Source organism: Eublepharis macularius, chromosome 4, assembly GCF_028583425.1.
Source record: "Eublepharis macularius isolate TG4126 chromosome 4, MPM_Emac_v1.0, whole genome shotgun sequence".
Taxonomy (NCBI): domain Eukaryota; kingdom Metazoa; phylum Chordata; class Lepidosauria; order Squamata; family Eublepharidae; genus Eublepharis; species Eublepharis macularius.
This window is the reverse complement of record NC_072793.1, coordinates 119992862-120008731: the sequence shown is the minus strand read 5'-3', so window position 1 is coordinate 120008731 and position 15870 is coordinate 119992862. Positions and strand designations below refer to the sequence as shown.

The 15870-nt window shown below is 49.7% G+C and overlaps 1 protein-coding gene across 1 annotated transcript in view; it reads right to left on the bottom strand.

The window, feature by feature from the left end:
* Positions 1-8559, bottom strand: part of COL7A1 (collagen type VII alpha 1 chain) — a 199897-nt gene extending 191338 nt beyond the window's left edge. The window contains 1 exon segment of the mRNA XM_054976386.1: positions 8519-8559. Coding sequence (XP_054832361.1) covers positions 8519-8559 — 41 coding nt within the window.
* Between the last annotated feature and the right edge of the window lie 7311 nt (positions 8560-15870).

Below are 15870 nucleotides of genomic sequence, written 5' to 3'. Positions count from 1 at the left end.
AGGCGCCAACCCCCCCCAGAAGCCGAACATTTTGCAAATGGAGTCATCTGTATTCCTGTGGAAAAGCCACCAGCGTTCCATGAGTGGGACGTCCCTTTAAGAGTGTATGGAAATGACCAATATTTCAGCTTTCCCATCTCCTACTTCTGTAAAATAAAATGGCCATTAAAATCTCTCTGTGATAGAGATAATAAATTAAGTTGATGAGGTGAGCCCATTCTTGGTTTACCCAAGTATGTAGCTTGAGTGTATTCCCCCTACAGCTATCACGGCTGCTGGATGAAAGGGTAGCAGCTGCGGCCAAAAGCACCTTTTATTAACTAGATATAATCCTCTGGCTTCAACTCTTCTTTGAGCATCAGGATTTGGCATCATCCATTCTTTGAGCTGAAACTCTATCTGCTGCAACATGCAGTCACATTCACTATATCTGTAAACTCTTTGGCCCCTGTGCAGATAATGAAATCTGTATCATGGGACTTCCCACAGATAAGGAAGTGTTCTCTACCTGTTTGGTGGACTCCTCAGACATGCAGAAAAATAATTATTTGAAAAACAATGAAAAAACCCAGCCCAATGTAGACTGAACATGCTCCAGAAGGGACCTGTGTTGAGAGCAGCTGTAAATTAAAAGAAAAAGGGGAGAGGAAGGTGAAATCAGTCTGCTCAAGCTACTAAGAATTTACAGAATCATGGAGGGGAAGATTTTGGGAGGTCAGGTGGGATTTCCAAATTGTTTATCCCCCAGTGATTCCTCATGAGCCCCCAGCTGGTAATTCATTGGTTGAAAAGTACAGAGCAGCAAACACACATCCAGGCAATGTTGTGACAATTGCACTGGCTCCTTTCCTAGTTCAGTTTAAAGTCCTAGGACACAGCTTGGATCTTGCATACCAAAGGATATGCCTGTCTCCGTAAGAAAAAAGACCTGACTCTGTGATTTTAACTGGTGCGTTTGAATGCTAAGAAAACAGTACAGAAGCAGGAACTTATTCTTAACCCCCTTCCCATCGTCATTCAGCTGGGATGGCATTTCTTCAGTTGAAATGGGGAAGGGCCCCTCTAGAGAAAACATAGATCTGCCCCATTCACAATTTGCCCTTAGGTCTGTTAGCCTCTGTGCAGAACAAAACTAAGAGGTTTACTCCACGTTATTTCACTGACAATGCACTTTACAAACAACATGAGCTTCCCTTGTGCACAGAGGTCATGAGCTATCACACCCAATCTTTTCAGCACATTTATAATGCAGTAAAGCAACCTTTTTCACCCAGGACAGAGTTGGGTATCCAAGAGCAAACATAACAAATCTAACAAATGCTATTGGGACACACATTCCCTCACTCCTCTCTCCTTTTCCAAACAAATTTATTTTGTTTGTGAGGGATAAATTGCTCACAGATTCCATGGACACAGGACCTTGGAAAGTGCCTGTGCTATCCAAAGTATGTACAAGATTTAGGATCTATCAAGTCCAGCACCCTTCCACCAAGAGTGGCCAGTCAGAAGCTCCTGGGAATCTCACAAGCAAAGCAAGATAGAGGTAAGATGCTTTGTTGCTTGCCCCAGAATTTGATCATCACAGGTATGATTTTATTAATCCAGATATAGGCAGTATGTGCAAAGTATGATGTGTGTGTTATATACCGCCATGTTGCCTCCAACCTATGGTGAACCTATGAATGAAAGACCTCCAAAATGTTCTATCAAGAGTCTTGTCTTCTCATAATGTGACCAAAGTATAATAGCCTCAGTTTTGTCATTTTAGCTTCTAGGGAGAATTCAGGCTTGGATTGATCTAGAACCCACTTATTTTTTTGGCCATTCATGGTATCTGCAAAACTTTCCTCCAGCACCAATCAATTTTCTTCCGGTCAACTTCTTCATTGTCCAACTTTCACATCCATATGTAGTAACAGGGAATAACCTAGTTTGGATTATCTTGATCTTGGTCCCCAGGGAGACATCCTCATCTTTAAGGATCTTCTCTAGCTCCCTCACAGCTGCTCTTCCAAGTCTCAATCTTCTTCTGATTTCATTGCAGTCTCCCTTTTTGATGATGATTGAGCCAAGGAATAGCAAGACACAATCCAAAGGCCAGCCATATTCTTCTCAGCTCACATAACCTTAGCTAATTTTTGAGTGATACAAAAGTAATTGAAAGACCACCAAACCTGGTAAAGAGATATGGCTCTCACACTGGGGAAAAGAAACATTGAGGGCTCCTGAATTAAGCTCCCCTACTTAACCAAGGGATGCATCAAACATTACAGAAAGGACAAGACCATAGTAGCCAAACCTCAGGTGAACAAATGTATTGAAAATGAGCCCAATATCACGGTCAGGAGAATGGTTCCTGGATGTTTAGAACTTGCATCTTACCAAGTACTCTAGTTATGGTGGGAAAGGTACGAGACCTTAACGATTCATAGTTAAATCATGCTCTCTATACAGGTTCTACAGGAACCATTATTTAAGGCAGGGAGCTAGGAGAACTGGTGACCTGTAATTCAAGCACTAATCTTCCTTTCAATTGTTACAAAAAGACCTAGATGACATGACATACTTGCAATACAGAGACCTGCCTTTTGTGTATTGTGTGAAAAGGCCCTAAATGTAGGGATTTTAACCAATGGGATTCCTTGAACGTGAACAGGAGATGACAGTTGGTCAGAAAGAAAAGAACCCAGGTAATATTAGGTGAGTTTTGTGTGTGTGTGTGTGTGTGTGTGTGTGTGTGTGTGTGTGTGTGTGTGTGTGTGTGTGTGTGTGTGTGTGTGTGTGTGTGTGTGTGTGTGTGTGTGTGTGTGTGTGTGTGTGTGTGTGTGTGTGTGTGTGTGTGTGTGTGTGTGTGGAGGGGTGGCATTTGTCTCAATTTCTGCTCCTGGGAATACATGCAAAACATTTGCCTCTGTGGGGGACAATACTCTTTGGAAGGAATATATGCTGTTTGAGTTGGAAGATGCTCCTATCACTTGGATTATCTACTGAATCTCTCTCTCTCTGTCCTCACTCCCCCCTTCTCACTGCATTTACTTTGTGTAGCTATGAAAAGCAAACAGTAAAACGTTGTTTCTAAGGCCGTCATCACACAGGCCCTTATTTCATCAGTTTTGCACTAGAAATTGTTTCTTCTGTTATCGTTATTAGAATGAATTCTCCCATCTTTTGATCACTGCTTGTGCTTCTAGTCAGTCATATTAAAAGGGGAAAGTGCAATTTGACGGTCTGTCGAAGTGCCTCTGGAAACGGGGCCCTAAAAATCCCGCCCCTTTTAAAAATTTTCTTTGCATATTTGCGCTATATCACTCTTCTATTATACCAATGTTGTGCTGGGCCAACCCAAAAGCCAACCGTGATAGGTAGCAGAGGTTTCCCGCCCATGGCAGAATAGTGCTATAGCGCAATAAGGCTGACGTTTTTTTAAAAAAAATTACTTTGAGGCTTAATTGCAGATCGTGCTGGGACTTGTGGGAGTGTAGGGCAGGAGAATCAGTGTTAGGTGAGACAGATGATCGGAGAGAGTGAGCATTTTGGTGTTGCAAAGCGTTCATAGTCGATCCAGGGCATTCACAAGGGGAAAGTGCAATTTGACGGTCTGTCGAAGTGCCTCTGGAAACGGGGCCCTAAAAATCCCGCCCCTTTTAAAAATTTTCTTTGCATATTTGCGCTATATCACTCTTCTATTATACCAATGTTGTGCTGGGCCAACCCAAAAGCCAACCGTGATAGGTAGCAGAGGTTTCCCGCCCATGGCAGAATAGTGCTATAGCGCAATAAGGCTGACGTTTTTTTAAAAAAAATTACTTTGAGGCTTAATTGCAGATCGTGCTGGGACTTGTGGGAGTGTAGGGCAGGAGAATCAGTGTTAGGTGAGACAGATGATCGGAGAGAGTGAGCATTTTGGTGTTGCAAAGCGTTCATAGTCGATCCAGGGCATTCACATGGAAGTGGATAAAGACAACATAAAGAGTCACAAAGTGTAAATTGGAGAGAATGGCGAAATTGCAAGAGAGCCGGAATAAGGTGAGCATTCAGCGGGAGATAGTGCTAGTTTGGTGCTAAATTTATGGCCGTGTGACGATGGCCTAAGTCACCAACTTTATCCTACAGACTAAAGGTAAAGGCCCCCTGTGCAAGCGTCGAGTCATTACTGACCCATAGGGAGATGTCGCATCACAAAGTTTTCTTGGCAGACTTTTTACAGGGTGGTTTGCCATTGCCTTCCCCAGTCATCTACACTTTACCCTCAGGAAACTGGGTGCTCATTTTACCGGCCTTGGAAGGATGGAAGAATGAGTCAACGTTGAGCTGGCTTCCTGAACCCAGCTTCTTCCAGAATCGAACTCAGGTCATGAGCAGAGCTTAGACTGCAGTACTGCAGCTTACCACTCTGGGCCACAGGGCTCTTATCCTAAAGACTAGAGATATTGGGGAAAAAACTAAAGCAGAGGAGATGTGGTTTGGATTTTGATTAATTTTCAAAAGCACATGCTTAGTATAATATTTGAACATATATCCTTAAAGCATTTTGCCGTGCCAGTTTAAAGATCCTGTGGGAAGCAACAGAACTTGACTCTTTTGTTCTTTACTCTTACCAGGCATCTCTCCAACCAGGAAGTGTTCTTTGTGAGAACTAGGCCTTGGACTCTGGGAAGCCTTGTAAGGGTGGCTCTATATGCTAATGTATTTTAAAGGCTTTCCCATTCCCCCCCCCCATAGAAACAGTAAAATGAAAGACATTAGCTTCTTCTAAAAACAGGTGACAGGACTGATGGGCTGTTCACCTGCCATGACATGGAAACTTTTTACATTCTCATCCTGAGTAAGATGCAGATTGCCATTTGTGAGGAAACAAAGGACCTTGGAGAGAGGTCAGCAAGCAGAGGAAGTGGAGAGTGCCTCAGGGCCCTGGATGGAAATAAATAAGAACTGTGGAATTTCTGCCCTTCCCCAGGCCTGCTGGGGCATGCTTCTGGAATGTTCTTGGAGTGCCAGAAACTGGCTGGATCTCAGCTTCCCCCACAATATATGGAATTGCCCCCATAGCTCTCACACTAGGCCCTGCAGAAGACAAGCACCTGACGGAAGGATTCGCCTCAGCTGAAACCATGAAGTGGAAACCTGGGAACACAATAGGACAGATGGAGGCTATTTAGAAATTGTTTCTTCAACCTGCTTCCTTGAGCTGATAGAGATAACCAAAGAATTCCAGAGGCATCTAGTTAGTCCCTATGGGAAACAGCTGGACTACTTCTTCCAGTGTACATCTTATGTTCCTAAAAGAAGGTGAAGAAAAAGAAAATTGAGGGGGGGGGTATTTTTCCAATAGCCAACATCAGAACACCCAGTTAAAACTCACCTTATAAGGCATTTATAAATGTGCCATTATTGCTTATGATAATATTTCCTACTGTGGTCTCTCCTGAATTTAACTTCTCTGTAGGGCCACCAGCCTCCAGGGAGTGGCTGGAGATCTCCCAGAATTACAACTGGTCTCCAGGCCACAGAGATCAGTTCACCTGGAGAAAATAGCTACTTTAGAGGGTGGACTCTATGGAATTATGCCATGCCAAGGTCCTTTCCCTACCCAAGCCTCACTTTCTCCAGGTTTCTCCAGGTTTCACCCGCCAGATCTCCAGGAATTTCCCAACTTTGAGCTGGCAACTCTACTTCTCTGATTACTAGAAACTGTTTTTTTTCTTTTTAGATACCCTCTCCATTGTATGGTACCGTAACTTTAGTCCTTTTGTCTTATCTATTTGTACCTCACTTTTATCCTCAGTAGGAACCCAAAGTGGATAAGAACATTGTTCTCTATGTTATCTTCACAACACCACCATTAGGCTGACGATAAATGATTGGGCCAAGTTCACCAGTGTGCTTCCATGTCAGTGTGGGAATCTGAAACTGAGTCTCACAGAACAAAGCTGTAACCACTATACTTACTATTAAGGGAAATGAATATAAAATAGTAATGATTTCTGTGCAGGTCATAGGGTTGCCAGCCTCCAGGTAGTGGCTGGAGATCTCCTGGAATTACAACTGGTCTCCAGGCCACAGAGATCAGTTCACCTGGAGAAAATGGCTACTTTTGGTGGTGGACTCTATGGAATTATGCCATGCCAAGGTCCTTTCCCTCCTCAAACCCCACTTTCCCCAGGTTTCTCCTGGTTTCACCCCCCAGATCTCCAGGAATTTCCCAACTTGGAGCTGGCAACCCTAGCAGGTCAGGACTTGAGACCCTCTTTTGTGCACTTGTGTTGTTGTGATCTGTGTAGGAAGAAAGGAATCTATGTTGGAAATTGTGAGTTAGACATTTCTTGCAAGATGTTAAGGACTGAAGTATTTGGGATGAACTTCTTGAACTTAGCAGTAAGTTAGAAATTTCCATGACACAGTATATTTCCTCCCCATGGGTTTCAGTATCTGAGGCCAAACCAATATCCCAGACATATTTTTGAAGACAGGTCTGCAATTCTAAACCCACTCAACCCCCTGACACATTAGAACATCTTCTGAGTGTCACTGCCCAGACTCGTTCTCCTCCCCAGCAGATGTGTCTGCTTTGTACATTGAAACAATTATCAAGATTTAGTTGTGTATCAGAAATCACAAGACAGATTAAAACTACTTAATGTTTCAGAAATAAGCTGAGCCAGAATTGGCTGAGAATGAAGGGTTCCATAATACTTCTTTGAGCCAGAGATCTGTTTTTGTGAACTGGCTGGTATTTTGTCCCCAGAGGCCTATCATATCCAGAACTGGCTTTTGGAATGGAAACAAAAACAGGGGGTCAGTAACCACAAACTGGTCTAACCATCACTTTGCATTCTGTCCAGCAGAGCTGAATAAGGTTCAAACATTGTCTTTCTATCTGGACTGTGTAGGCCATTTCCTGGTGCAGGCATGGAGAACAGTTGCAAGTATGCAAACCTAGAACCTGCAGTATGCAAACCTAGAACTTGCAGTTGTCAGTTGATTCTAGTCATTTCTCACGCCTGAAGGTTTCCAGCACACTGAGAGTATAATTATATTGCTGCATGTTTTTTTTTGTAGCCTTAGAAATGGAAAGAGAGCTGCAAGTGGCAGGAAGATGGGCAAGAAGAAAAAAAGTTTATTACAGTACTGCCTACTAAATAAAGAACCAGAAGAAGCACAAAATTCTCAAAAATTATCTTTCTCTTACCTGCTTCAAACTGATAATCCTAATGTGGAATCACTCATAAATCAATTACAGATTGTGCTTTTATTAATGTTTCTTCTTACAGGAGAGGCAGCCTGAATACATCACAGTCCTTGGTCATGAGAAACTGATAACCATTATGTATGGAGACACAAAGGGGCCAGTTACGAGTGTGAATAGCTTTCCAAACCTATTAATTCCATTTATATGACATTTCTCATTTCACACAAGATCTCTAGGAAGACAGAGAGGAACCAGTTCCTTTTCATTAGCTGCTACAGCACAGTATACCCAAAGATGTTGTGAGTTTATATCCCAGAACCTGGCAAAAGTTTCAGGTTAGGACCACAGCTATGAATACTTGAGCTACCCTATACCATTGTTCCAATTCCTCAGAACCTCTGCCAGCAAATTTTAGAGAAAGCCAAGCTAGTTTTTGGCAGCCTGGCAGAGTAACTTGTAATTAGAAGCCGGGATTGTTTAGGCAGAGAATCCTTCCAAAAAGACATCAGCTGTGATAGCTGTCCCACTAACACACAGTCCTGGGCATCACTGCCATCTAACTTTGGATACTGTAGCAATCAGGACATAAGCAAAGCCTTGTGGCATTGAACCAAAGCTCCATTTAGGCCAGTGTCCTATTTTTAATAGTGGCTAGCAAGATATCATGCTTCCAAGAAGGACATGAATATGATAACTGCTCTCACTTACCGTTTTCCCCTGCAAGTGGCATTAATGGAGGCTGAATTTATTGTCACAACTGATCACCATTGTTAGACCTATAAGAACATTAGAATAGCTCTAATGAATCAGACCAAAGGTCCATTCAATCCAGCATTCTGCTTGCCAGAGTGGCTAACCAGGTGCTTGTGGAAGGCACACAGTAGGGGCATATGAGCCAATGTCCCCTATTGATACTGATCCTACCAACTAGCATTCAGAGGTGTGTTTGTTGTCTCTAAACAAAGACATCCCACTTAGCTCCATGGCTAAGAGCCACTGAGACTTTTCCTCCAAGAGTTGGTCTAATTTCCTTTAAAAACTAAATGCCATCAGTTCATCCACTGACAGTAAATTCTGCAAGTGAATTATGCATTCTGCACACCATCTTTAATTTTATATCGTTAACATTATAAGCCTCTATAAAACTATCTAAAGATTATAGAAAGAAGATAGAGAACTTTTTCTCCCTCCTTTCCTCTATTCACTTTCCCACTATTATGGGAGAGGATAATAAGTGCCACAGATTTGCCCAACTAGTGCCCATTGCTACACCTGGGCCGATTCCAGATGGGCAGAAATCGCGTTTCTTTAGCAGTTATATTCGCTTACCGGCCATCCGTTTCGTTTCGCGTTGCAGCGTTTGGTCCCATCGTGTTCCGTGTAGTCCCGTGTAGTCTCGCTCCCGGCTGCTCGCACGGGCAACTGCAGTCGCCGGGCATTGGTTGCTTTTTTCCCGTCACAGTTGACGTCGGGGGCCCTCGTTGGCCCGTGTTTTTTTTTTATTTTTTTTTGTTACGTATTTTGCGCAGCTGCGCAATTGCGCAGCTTTGCGACCACGCTACGTCAACTGGCTGGCGATTGGCCGGTCAACTCGACCCGCGAAGTTCTTAGGAAGAGTATTGGTTGCCGATTCTCTTCTGGATTCTCTATCATTGTCTTAGTGCGTCGTGAGCAGTAGAAGCTGACATGGCGCCCGAGAGAGAAATTTTTCTCATGATGGCTCAGCTGGTGATTCTCCTGCTCCAGAGCTCGACGGCGCTGTGCCAAGCGCATCTGTGGCACATCATGCGGAGAAGAAGGGCTGCCACACTACTTTTCCATTGTGGCAACCCGGCCAGAACCGCTCGAAGGGCCGCTTTGCGAAGATATCGGCTTCACCAGCGGTGGTATGCACTTGCGCACATTAGAGAACCGCGGGACTGTTGGGTCTATCCCCGCAGCTGGGACTGGTGGGAGCGCATAGTGTTGCGTGTTTGGGACGACCAACATTGGATCCAGTGCTTCAGAATGAGCAGGGGGACCTTCATGGAGCTTGTGGGTGTGCTTCGACCAACCTTGGAACGGCAGAGTACCAACATGCGTGAGCCCGTCTCCGTGGAGAAGAGGGTGGCCGTGGCAGTATGGTGCCTTGCCACTGGAGCATGTTACCGCGTCGCGGGGGACAACTTCGGTTTGGGGTTATCGACTGTTTCGGACGCTGTGCTGGAGGTCTGCTTCGCCATTGAGAAGGAGCTGCTCTCTAAGCTGGTTTGCCTTGGGGAGGAGGTCGGAAAGGTGAGTGTCATTGCCAAGTAGACTGTTCCCTAATGAAATTTTTTTTATTTATATCTGCATTTGCGCACTAGCGATATTTAGAATTTCGAGCCATCGCAACAATGATTGGCCAGTCCACGACCGCAGTGATTTTTTGTGTGTGTGTGGTTTGGTCATGTCGTGCGTGGCCGACTCGGGGTCTAGACTGATCCTCTTTTCCTTGCGTTTCAGATCATGGACGGGTATTCCGCGCTGGGGTTCCCCCACTGTGTCGGGGCGATAGATGGAACTCACATTCGCATCGGTCAGCCCCGGGGGAGGCCGGACCAATATGGAAATCGCAAGAACTTCTCTTCCATCTTGCTCCAGGGGACAGTTGACCACACCGGACGTTTTGTGGACGCGGAGGTGGGCTGGAGTGGCAAGAATCACGATGCCTTTGTCTTCCGCAACTCGGCCATCTGTGCGGCAATGGACACTGGCGTTTTTGTCCCTGGAAATCCGACCCTGACTGTGAACGGTGTATCTGTGCCACCACTGATGATCACTGACGGTGCGTATCCAATGCGGCGATGGCTTATGAAACCTTATGGGAAATTCGCAATCACGCAACAGCAGAAGTACTTTGACCGGTGTCTGGCACGGGCCAGGAATAAGGTGGAATGCAGTTTCGGTCGTCTGAAGGGACGCTGGCAATGTCTCCTGCATCGCCTGAGGGCCAGAGAGGAGAACGTGGTGACAATTGTGACTGCATGCGTGATCCTGCACAATTTGTGTGAGGCCAAAGGCCATGGCGTGCTGGGTTCATTGCGGGATCCCATGCCTTTGACAATGCCCGGCGATGGTCTGGAGTTCGGGGAGAACGACCGGGGAGTGTTGGAGGAGGGGAAGGAGGTCCGTGATGCGATGGCGGCATTCATGTATGCAAGGGACAGGCGGTGATGCTCTGGTTTTCCTTGTGGGCCCCGGGAATGCGTGACCAGCAACGGTATCTTTTGCAATGCAGACTCTTTGGTGACAATAAAGATTTGATTTATGAAATGATGGTGGCCTCGCAGTTATTACCAGTGACCAACTGAGTGTGTGTGGGCAGCGGCATTCTGGGGTTTGAAGGGGACCCCGTTGCGGGGATCGTTTCTGAAGCGGGAAAAGGGGGGGCATTTCATCCATCTCTCGCAATTGTATTATTCGCACAGACCAGGGGGTAAGCGGTCTCGTTTGGTGTTGTTAAGCGTGCGGGAGAATATTTGCGGCTCCTGCGACTTTTGAGTTCAGAGGAGTGATGGGCGGCCGTATATTGTGGGGCTGTTGGGCTGACGCATTTGCGCAGATACGAAAATGTGGTCAATGCCAGCGGCACGTTTCGACCCCGCTATATGTCTGAACAAAGTTTCAGCATTGGCGAAGGGTGTTCTACCCCCCCCATCGCAGGATGGAGAATGTCGATTGCATGATGTGTGGGTTGGTCGAACGGTAATGTGAGACAACCAAATGTTAACCTTAAAAGAGTGTGTATGGGTTATGCAGGGATGGCCGTGTGCCGCCTGATTTTCGCCACTTCGATCATCCACAAAATGGCGCCGGATCATTTCCGCTCCCCGTGAGATGGCGGCATTCGATCTCCGCATAATAACCCCCCCCCCCGCCCATGGCCTAGAGGGCGATCCGGTGCCTGCACGATATCTTTGTTTTCTGTATGGCGTTATCGGACAAAAAGCAGTTTTGGGATAAAAGGATGTGGTCGAATTGTGCACGGTTGGCTGTGCTACTATATGTTCGCCGGTGCGAAAAGGTGCAAAATGAGAGCCAGTACTTCTGCAAACCCTAAAATGGCCGCTCTCAACTGTCCAATCGCAGGCCTCCTAGCAAAAACCAGTTTGAATTTCGGGCATGCTCAGTCGCGTTCCCGCGCATTTACGCAGCCCCGCAAAAGCCAGAGCAAAAATGGCGGCGATCAAGGGGCGCTTCTGGAAAGACCGGGAGGTTGAGGCGCTCCTTGACCTACTTCTGGAGAGTGGCAAGGCGGCTCGCATCATGTGCAGCAGCCACCTTCCCACAAAAAGCCTCTTCTCCAGGGTCGCCAGACAGCTTGGCGCGAGGGGTTACCCTCGATCCGCAGACCAATGCCGCTCAAAATTCAAGCGGATCAAGGCGGACTTTTTCGGGGCCCTGGAACACTGGCAGGGGATCCCTCGGATGACTGCGCGGCCGCCCTACTTTGCGCAGATGCGGCGCCTTTGGGAGCAGGCAGGCCGGCCGAGTTGGGAGGACCGGAGACACGCCGGTAAGCAAGAAGTGGAGGCGTGCAAGGCCTGGGGAAAGGAGAGGCTTGTGTGGCTGTGCGTATCATCGCACTCGCGAGATGTCACCAACCCCTCCCGACATCCACGAAGGCACGAGCCTATCTCACAACGGGTCTCCATAAGATGGTGCCACCACCCACCCCCTTTTGGCAGTGTTTCCCATGGGTGAAAACAGACAGGCTGGTGTGGCTGGGAGTGGCATGTTGGATGCACACTGCACCCAGACTTCAAGGTGTGTTGCTACACCTGTCATCCCACCCCACCCCTAGGCTGAAACTGGTCCCTGTTCGAGGGGCCATTTCATGGACTGCTGAACATGCTGGTTTCAGCCCACCATGTTACCACTGTTCCCAGGAAGTCACGCGAGACGGGGCTCTCTGCCCAGGGGTGGCATCTGGCAAGAGAACTGCCCCGACCTTCGAAGCCACATCCCCATGAAAAGAATATTCGGTTGAATCCAGCCACTTCCAGCCCCCTTCCCTCAGTCTCACCCATTTCCCTTACATCCAACATTGGCCATGCCGCATGGGTGCAGAATCCCCTGGAAACCCATTTTTGCGTCCAAAAATGACCCGGTCTCCCTTTTTCTGCAAGCAGAGAAGCTGCTTGAATCCACTCTATAACGTGGAAGAGCACTCCCATGCAACAAAAGATGTGGTCAGGAATGTATCACCGCATTTATATCTCACCGTGTCCACACCCCACTACTAGTCCGCCACGACAAGGACCAAAGTTTGTAAGGGTCCATTATAGGTCAGTGTGGCTTGAGATTGCTATTCTTGCATTGTCCATTCAGTGCATAGTGTGTGAATGTTGCACCAAAGCACTCATAAGTTACAGGCCCCAGAAGCCATCCATTAGCCTTACAAGGAAAAACATACACGCTGGCCTGCATAGGGTTGACAACTCCATCTCCAACCTGTGCCCCGACACTCCACCACGGCCAAAGCTGATCCCACCGTGTGAGACGTGATGGACCTCTCGTTCCGAGGGCAATTGTGCACAGTCTGTGGGCAATATATTGGTGGGCACACACGCACCCCTCTGATCTCCCACGCCCACAGAGATGGCTGCCAAGAGTAACCACCTCCCCGCCCATTGCACTTGCAGCAGTCCAGAGGGGGATAGAGCGCGCAAGGCCACAGGTGCGCGAGGAGGAGGAGGAGGAGGAGGTAGAGGAAGCGAGGCCTGCGCCAGAGGAACTTCCCCCACCTGCTGTCGAGGAGCAAGAGGAGGGTGTGCCCGAGGGATTGGAGGCACCACCAGAGCCACCGGCCGAGCAGCCCCAAGGTAGGTGCTGGCGTGGGCACAACAGCAGCCACCGGAGGCCGCTTCTGGAAACCCCCGGGGAGCGCAGGACACGCGCCACTCCATGCGATGGCATGAGTGGGCACACCTGCACAGCGAGCGGTGTCGGCTGGACTGCCAACATTGGAAAGATTAACTCCTGCGGTGTGTTGTGTCCTACTGTGTTGCAGATGCTGGGATGGGCAGAGACCTGGCCATTCGGGAGGCAGCTCTGGGGGAAGACCCTGGCGGCAGGCGTGGGCCACAACAGAGCCGGCTGCGCCGACCTGTGGTGGAGGCACCACCAGAGCCACCGGCCGAGCAGCCCCAAGGTAGATGCTGGCGTGGGCACAACAGCAGCCACCGGAGGCCGCTTCTGGAACCCCCCGGGGAGCGCAGGACACGCGCCACTCCATGCGATGGCATGAGTGGGCACACCTGCACAGCGAGCGGTGTCGGCTGGACTGCCAACATTGGAAAGATTAACTCCTGCGGTGTGTTGTGTCCTACTGTGTTGCAGATGCTGGGATGGGCAGAGACCTGGCCATTCGGGAGGCAGCTCTGGGGGAAGACCCTGGCGGCAGGCGTGGGCCACAACAGAGCCGGCTGCGCCGACCTGTGGTGGAGGCACCACCAGAGCCACCGGCCGAGCAGCCCCAAGGTAGGTGCAGGCCTGACGTGCATCCGCCACTCAATGAACAGGCAGTATGTGTCTCACCGATCAATATAACTTTATTGTTTGAACACCCAACATTTGAAGGACAACTTCAAGAGTCACAGGCCACAGGCGTGGGCCACCCGGGCACCACCAACCCTCATAACTTGAACCGCATAACTGTTAACCAAACGTGACCTCAAACCAAACAGCATAACTCTAACCAGATCAAAATTGCATGAATTCTCAACCGACAGGTCATCCCATGCTTTGACTGCACACTTATGACCAGCCCCAATTTGTTCACAGTTTCTAGCGTTGGCGAGGCTCCACCAACAAGCGCGCCCCATGAAGGCCCCTCTACCAGCAGTATGTCAGGGCCACCAGCGAGCAACCCTCAGGGGACGGACAACGTCCTGAACGCCATTGAGGCACTGGAGGGCCGAATCATGAACACCCGTGAGTGAGTTGGGCTTCGGGTTCGGGCGGGAGTGTGGTGAGGCCGAGGTGTTCATCATCTGCTTGGTTTTTTTCCAGTGAACAATGTGCAGAGCAGACTTGACACCGTGGAGCGCCTGCTCCTCTACCAGGGAAGGAAGCACAGGGCGCTTGAGAGGCGTGTTCGGGCACTGGAGCAGCAGTTGTCCGCACAGCAGTCGACTGCAAGGGAGCAGTGAGATGACGGGGGGTGGGGGTGTTTCCATTCGATGCCTGTTGCAGCACTTATTTGTTGAAAAATAAAGTTTTTGGGTTTGTTGAACGCCTCGTTGTCCCTGTTTTGGTGCATTGGTGGGAGCCGGGAGTGGGAATTCATGCTTTTGAGAAGGGCGCCTACAAGGTGAGGCGATCCCTGGACCTGCCAACACAGGAGCGTCTTGGCACACCTTGCCTCGGCTGAGGAGGAGGGGCAGGAGGCTGGCTGATTGTTCCCTCGTCCAATTCTCCCTGAGCTGGCGTCGCAGGCTGGGTGTTGGTCACTACCGGTACAAGGGGTGGCCTTTCTGGAGCGGGCGCCACCGGTTCCTGTCGCCGGAGCATGGCCTCTCCAAGTGTTTGCAGCGTGCTGACGGCTGCACGCATCACTTCCAGGTTCTGGTTCCAAGCGCTCTGGAACATTGCCTGCTCCTGACGAGTGGCCTCCATGAACTCAGCCCGCCACATCTGAGCCTCGGACTGCTCCCTTCTCCGCTCGGCAATCTCCTCGCGGTGCAGATCGGCTGCCTGGCTCATCATTTTCTCGGCCACCTCGGTGCTTCCCTGGGTCCTCCGCTTACGGTGCCTGATTGCTGAAAGACGTGTGCCAGGAGACAGCTGGGCAGCGGCAGCGGGAAGGCCTCCTGAAGGGGAGAGAACAGCAGCAAGGTCAAGGCACCAATCAAGTCGAGGCCTCCCCATTTCCCAGTCTGGGGGGGGGGCACAGACCTTGGTCGGCCAGCCGTAGGGACTGATGCCTCCAAGGCCCGGCCTCACAATGGGGGTCACTGGGGTACCTGGTGAGCCGCTGCTCGGGGAGGGTGGGCTGTTCTCCTTTCCAGAAGTGTCCTCCGCACCGCTGGCAGTGCCCGCCTCAGTCTCATCTGCGCAGAAGGCAACATTATCAGCGGACTGGGGAAATACTACAATGGCTGCCCCACAGAGTGCCTATGTCCCTGAGCCCACACCACCCTCTGCCCAGGCCAGCCTGGGCAGCGCTTGCAGGGGATTCTCTCAGGGGCAGTGGGCCCGAGAATCACAGTTTGGCCGGGGGAGGGGGGCCTTGCCTGTGCCCAGGGCGGGGGGGGGGGGGTTTCAGTCATGGCTGCCAGGAAGAGAGCCATGCAGCCCCAGAGAATCACGGCATGGCCTGGGGAGGGGAGAGTCTGGCCCGCCCCACAGAGTGCCTATGTCCCTGAGCCCACACCACCCTCTGCCCAGGCCAGCCTGGGCAGCGCTTGCAGGGGATTCTCTCAGGGGCAGTGGGCCCGAGAATCACAGTTTGGCCGGGGGAGGGGGGCCTGGCCTGTGCCCAGGGCGGGGGGGGGTTTCAGTCATGGCTGCCAGGAAGAGAGCCATGCAGCCCCAGAGAATCACGGCATGGCCTGGGGAGGGGAGAGTCTGGCCCGCCCCACAGAGTGCCTATGTCCCTGAGCCCACACCACCCTCTGCCCAGGCCAGCCTGGGCAGCGCTTGCAGGGGATTCTCTC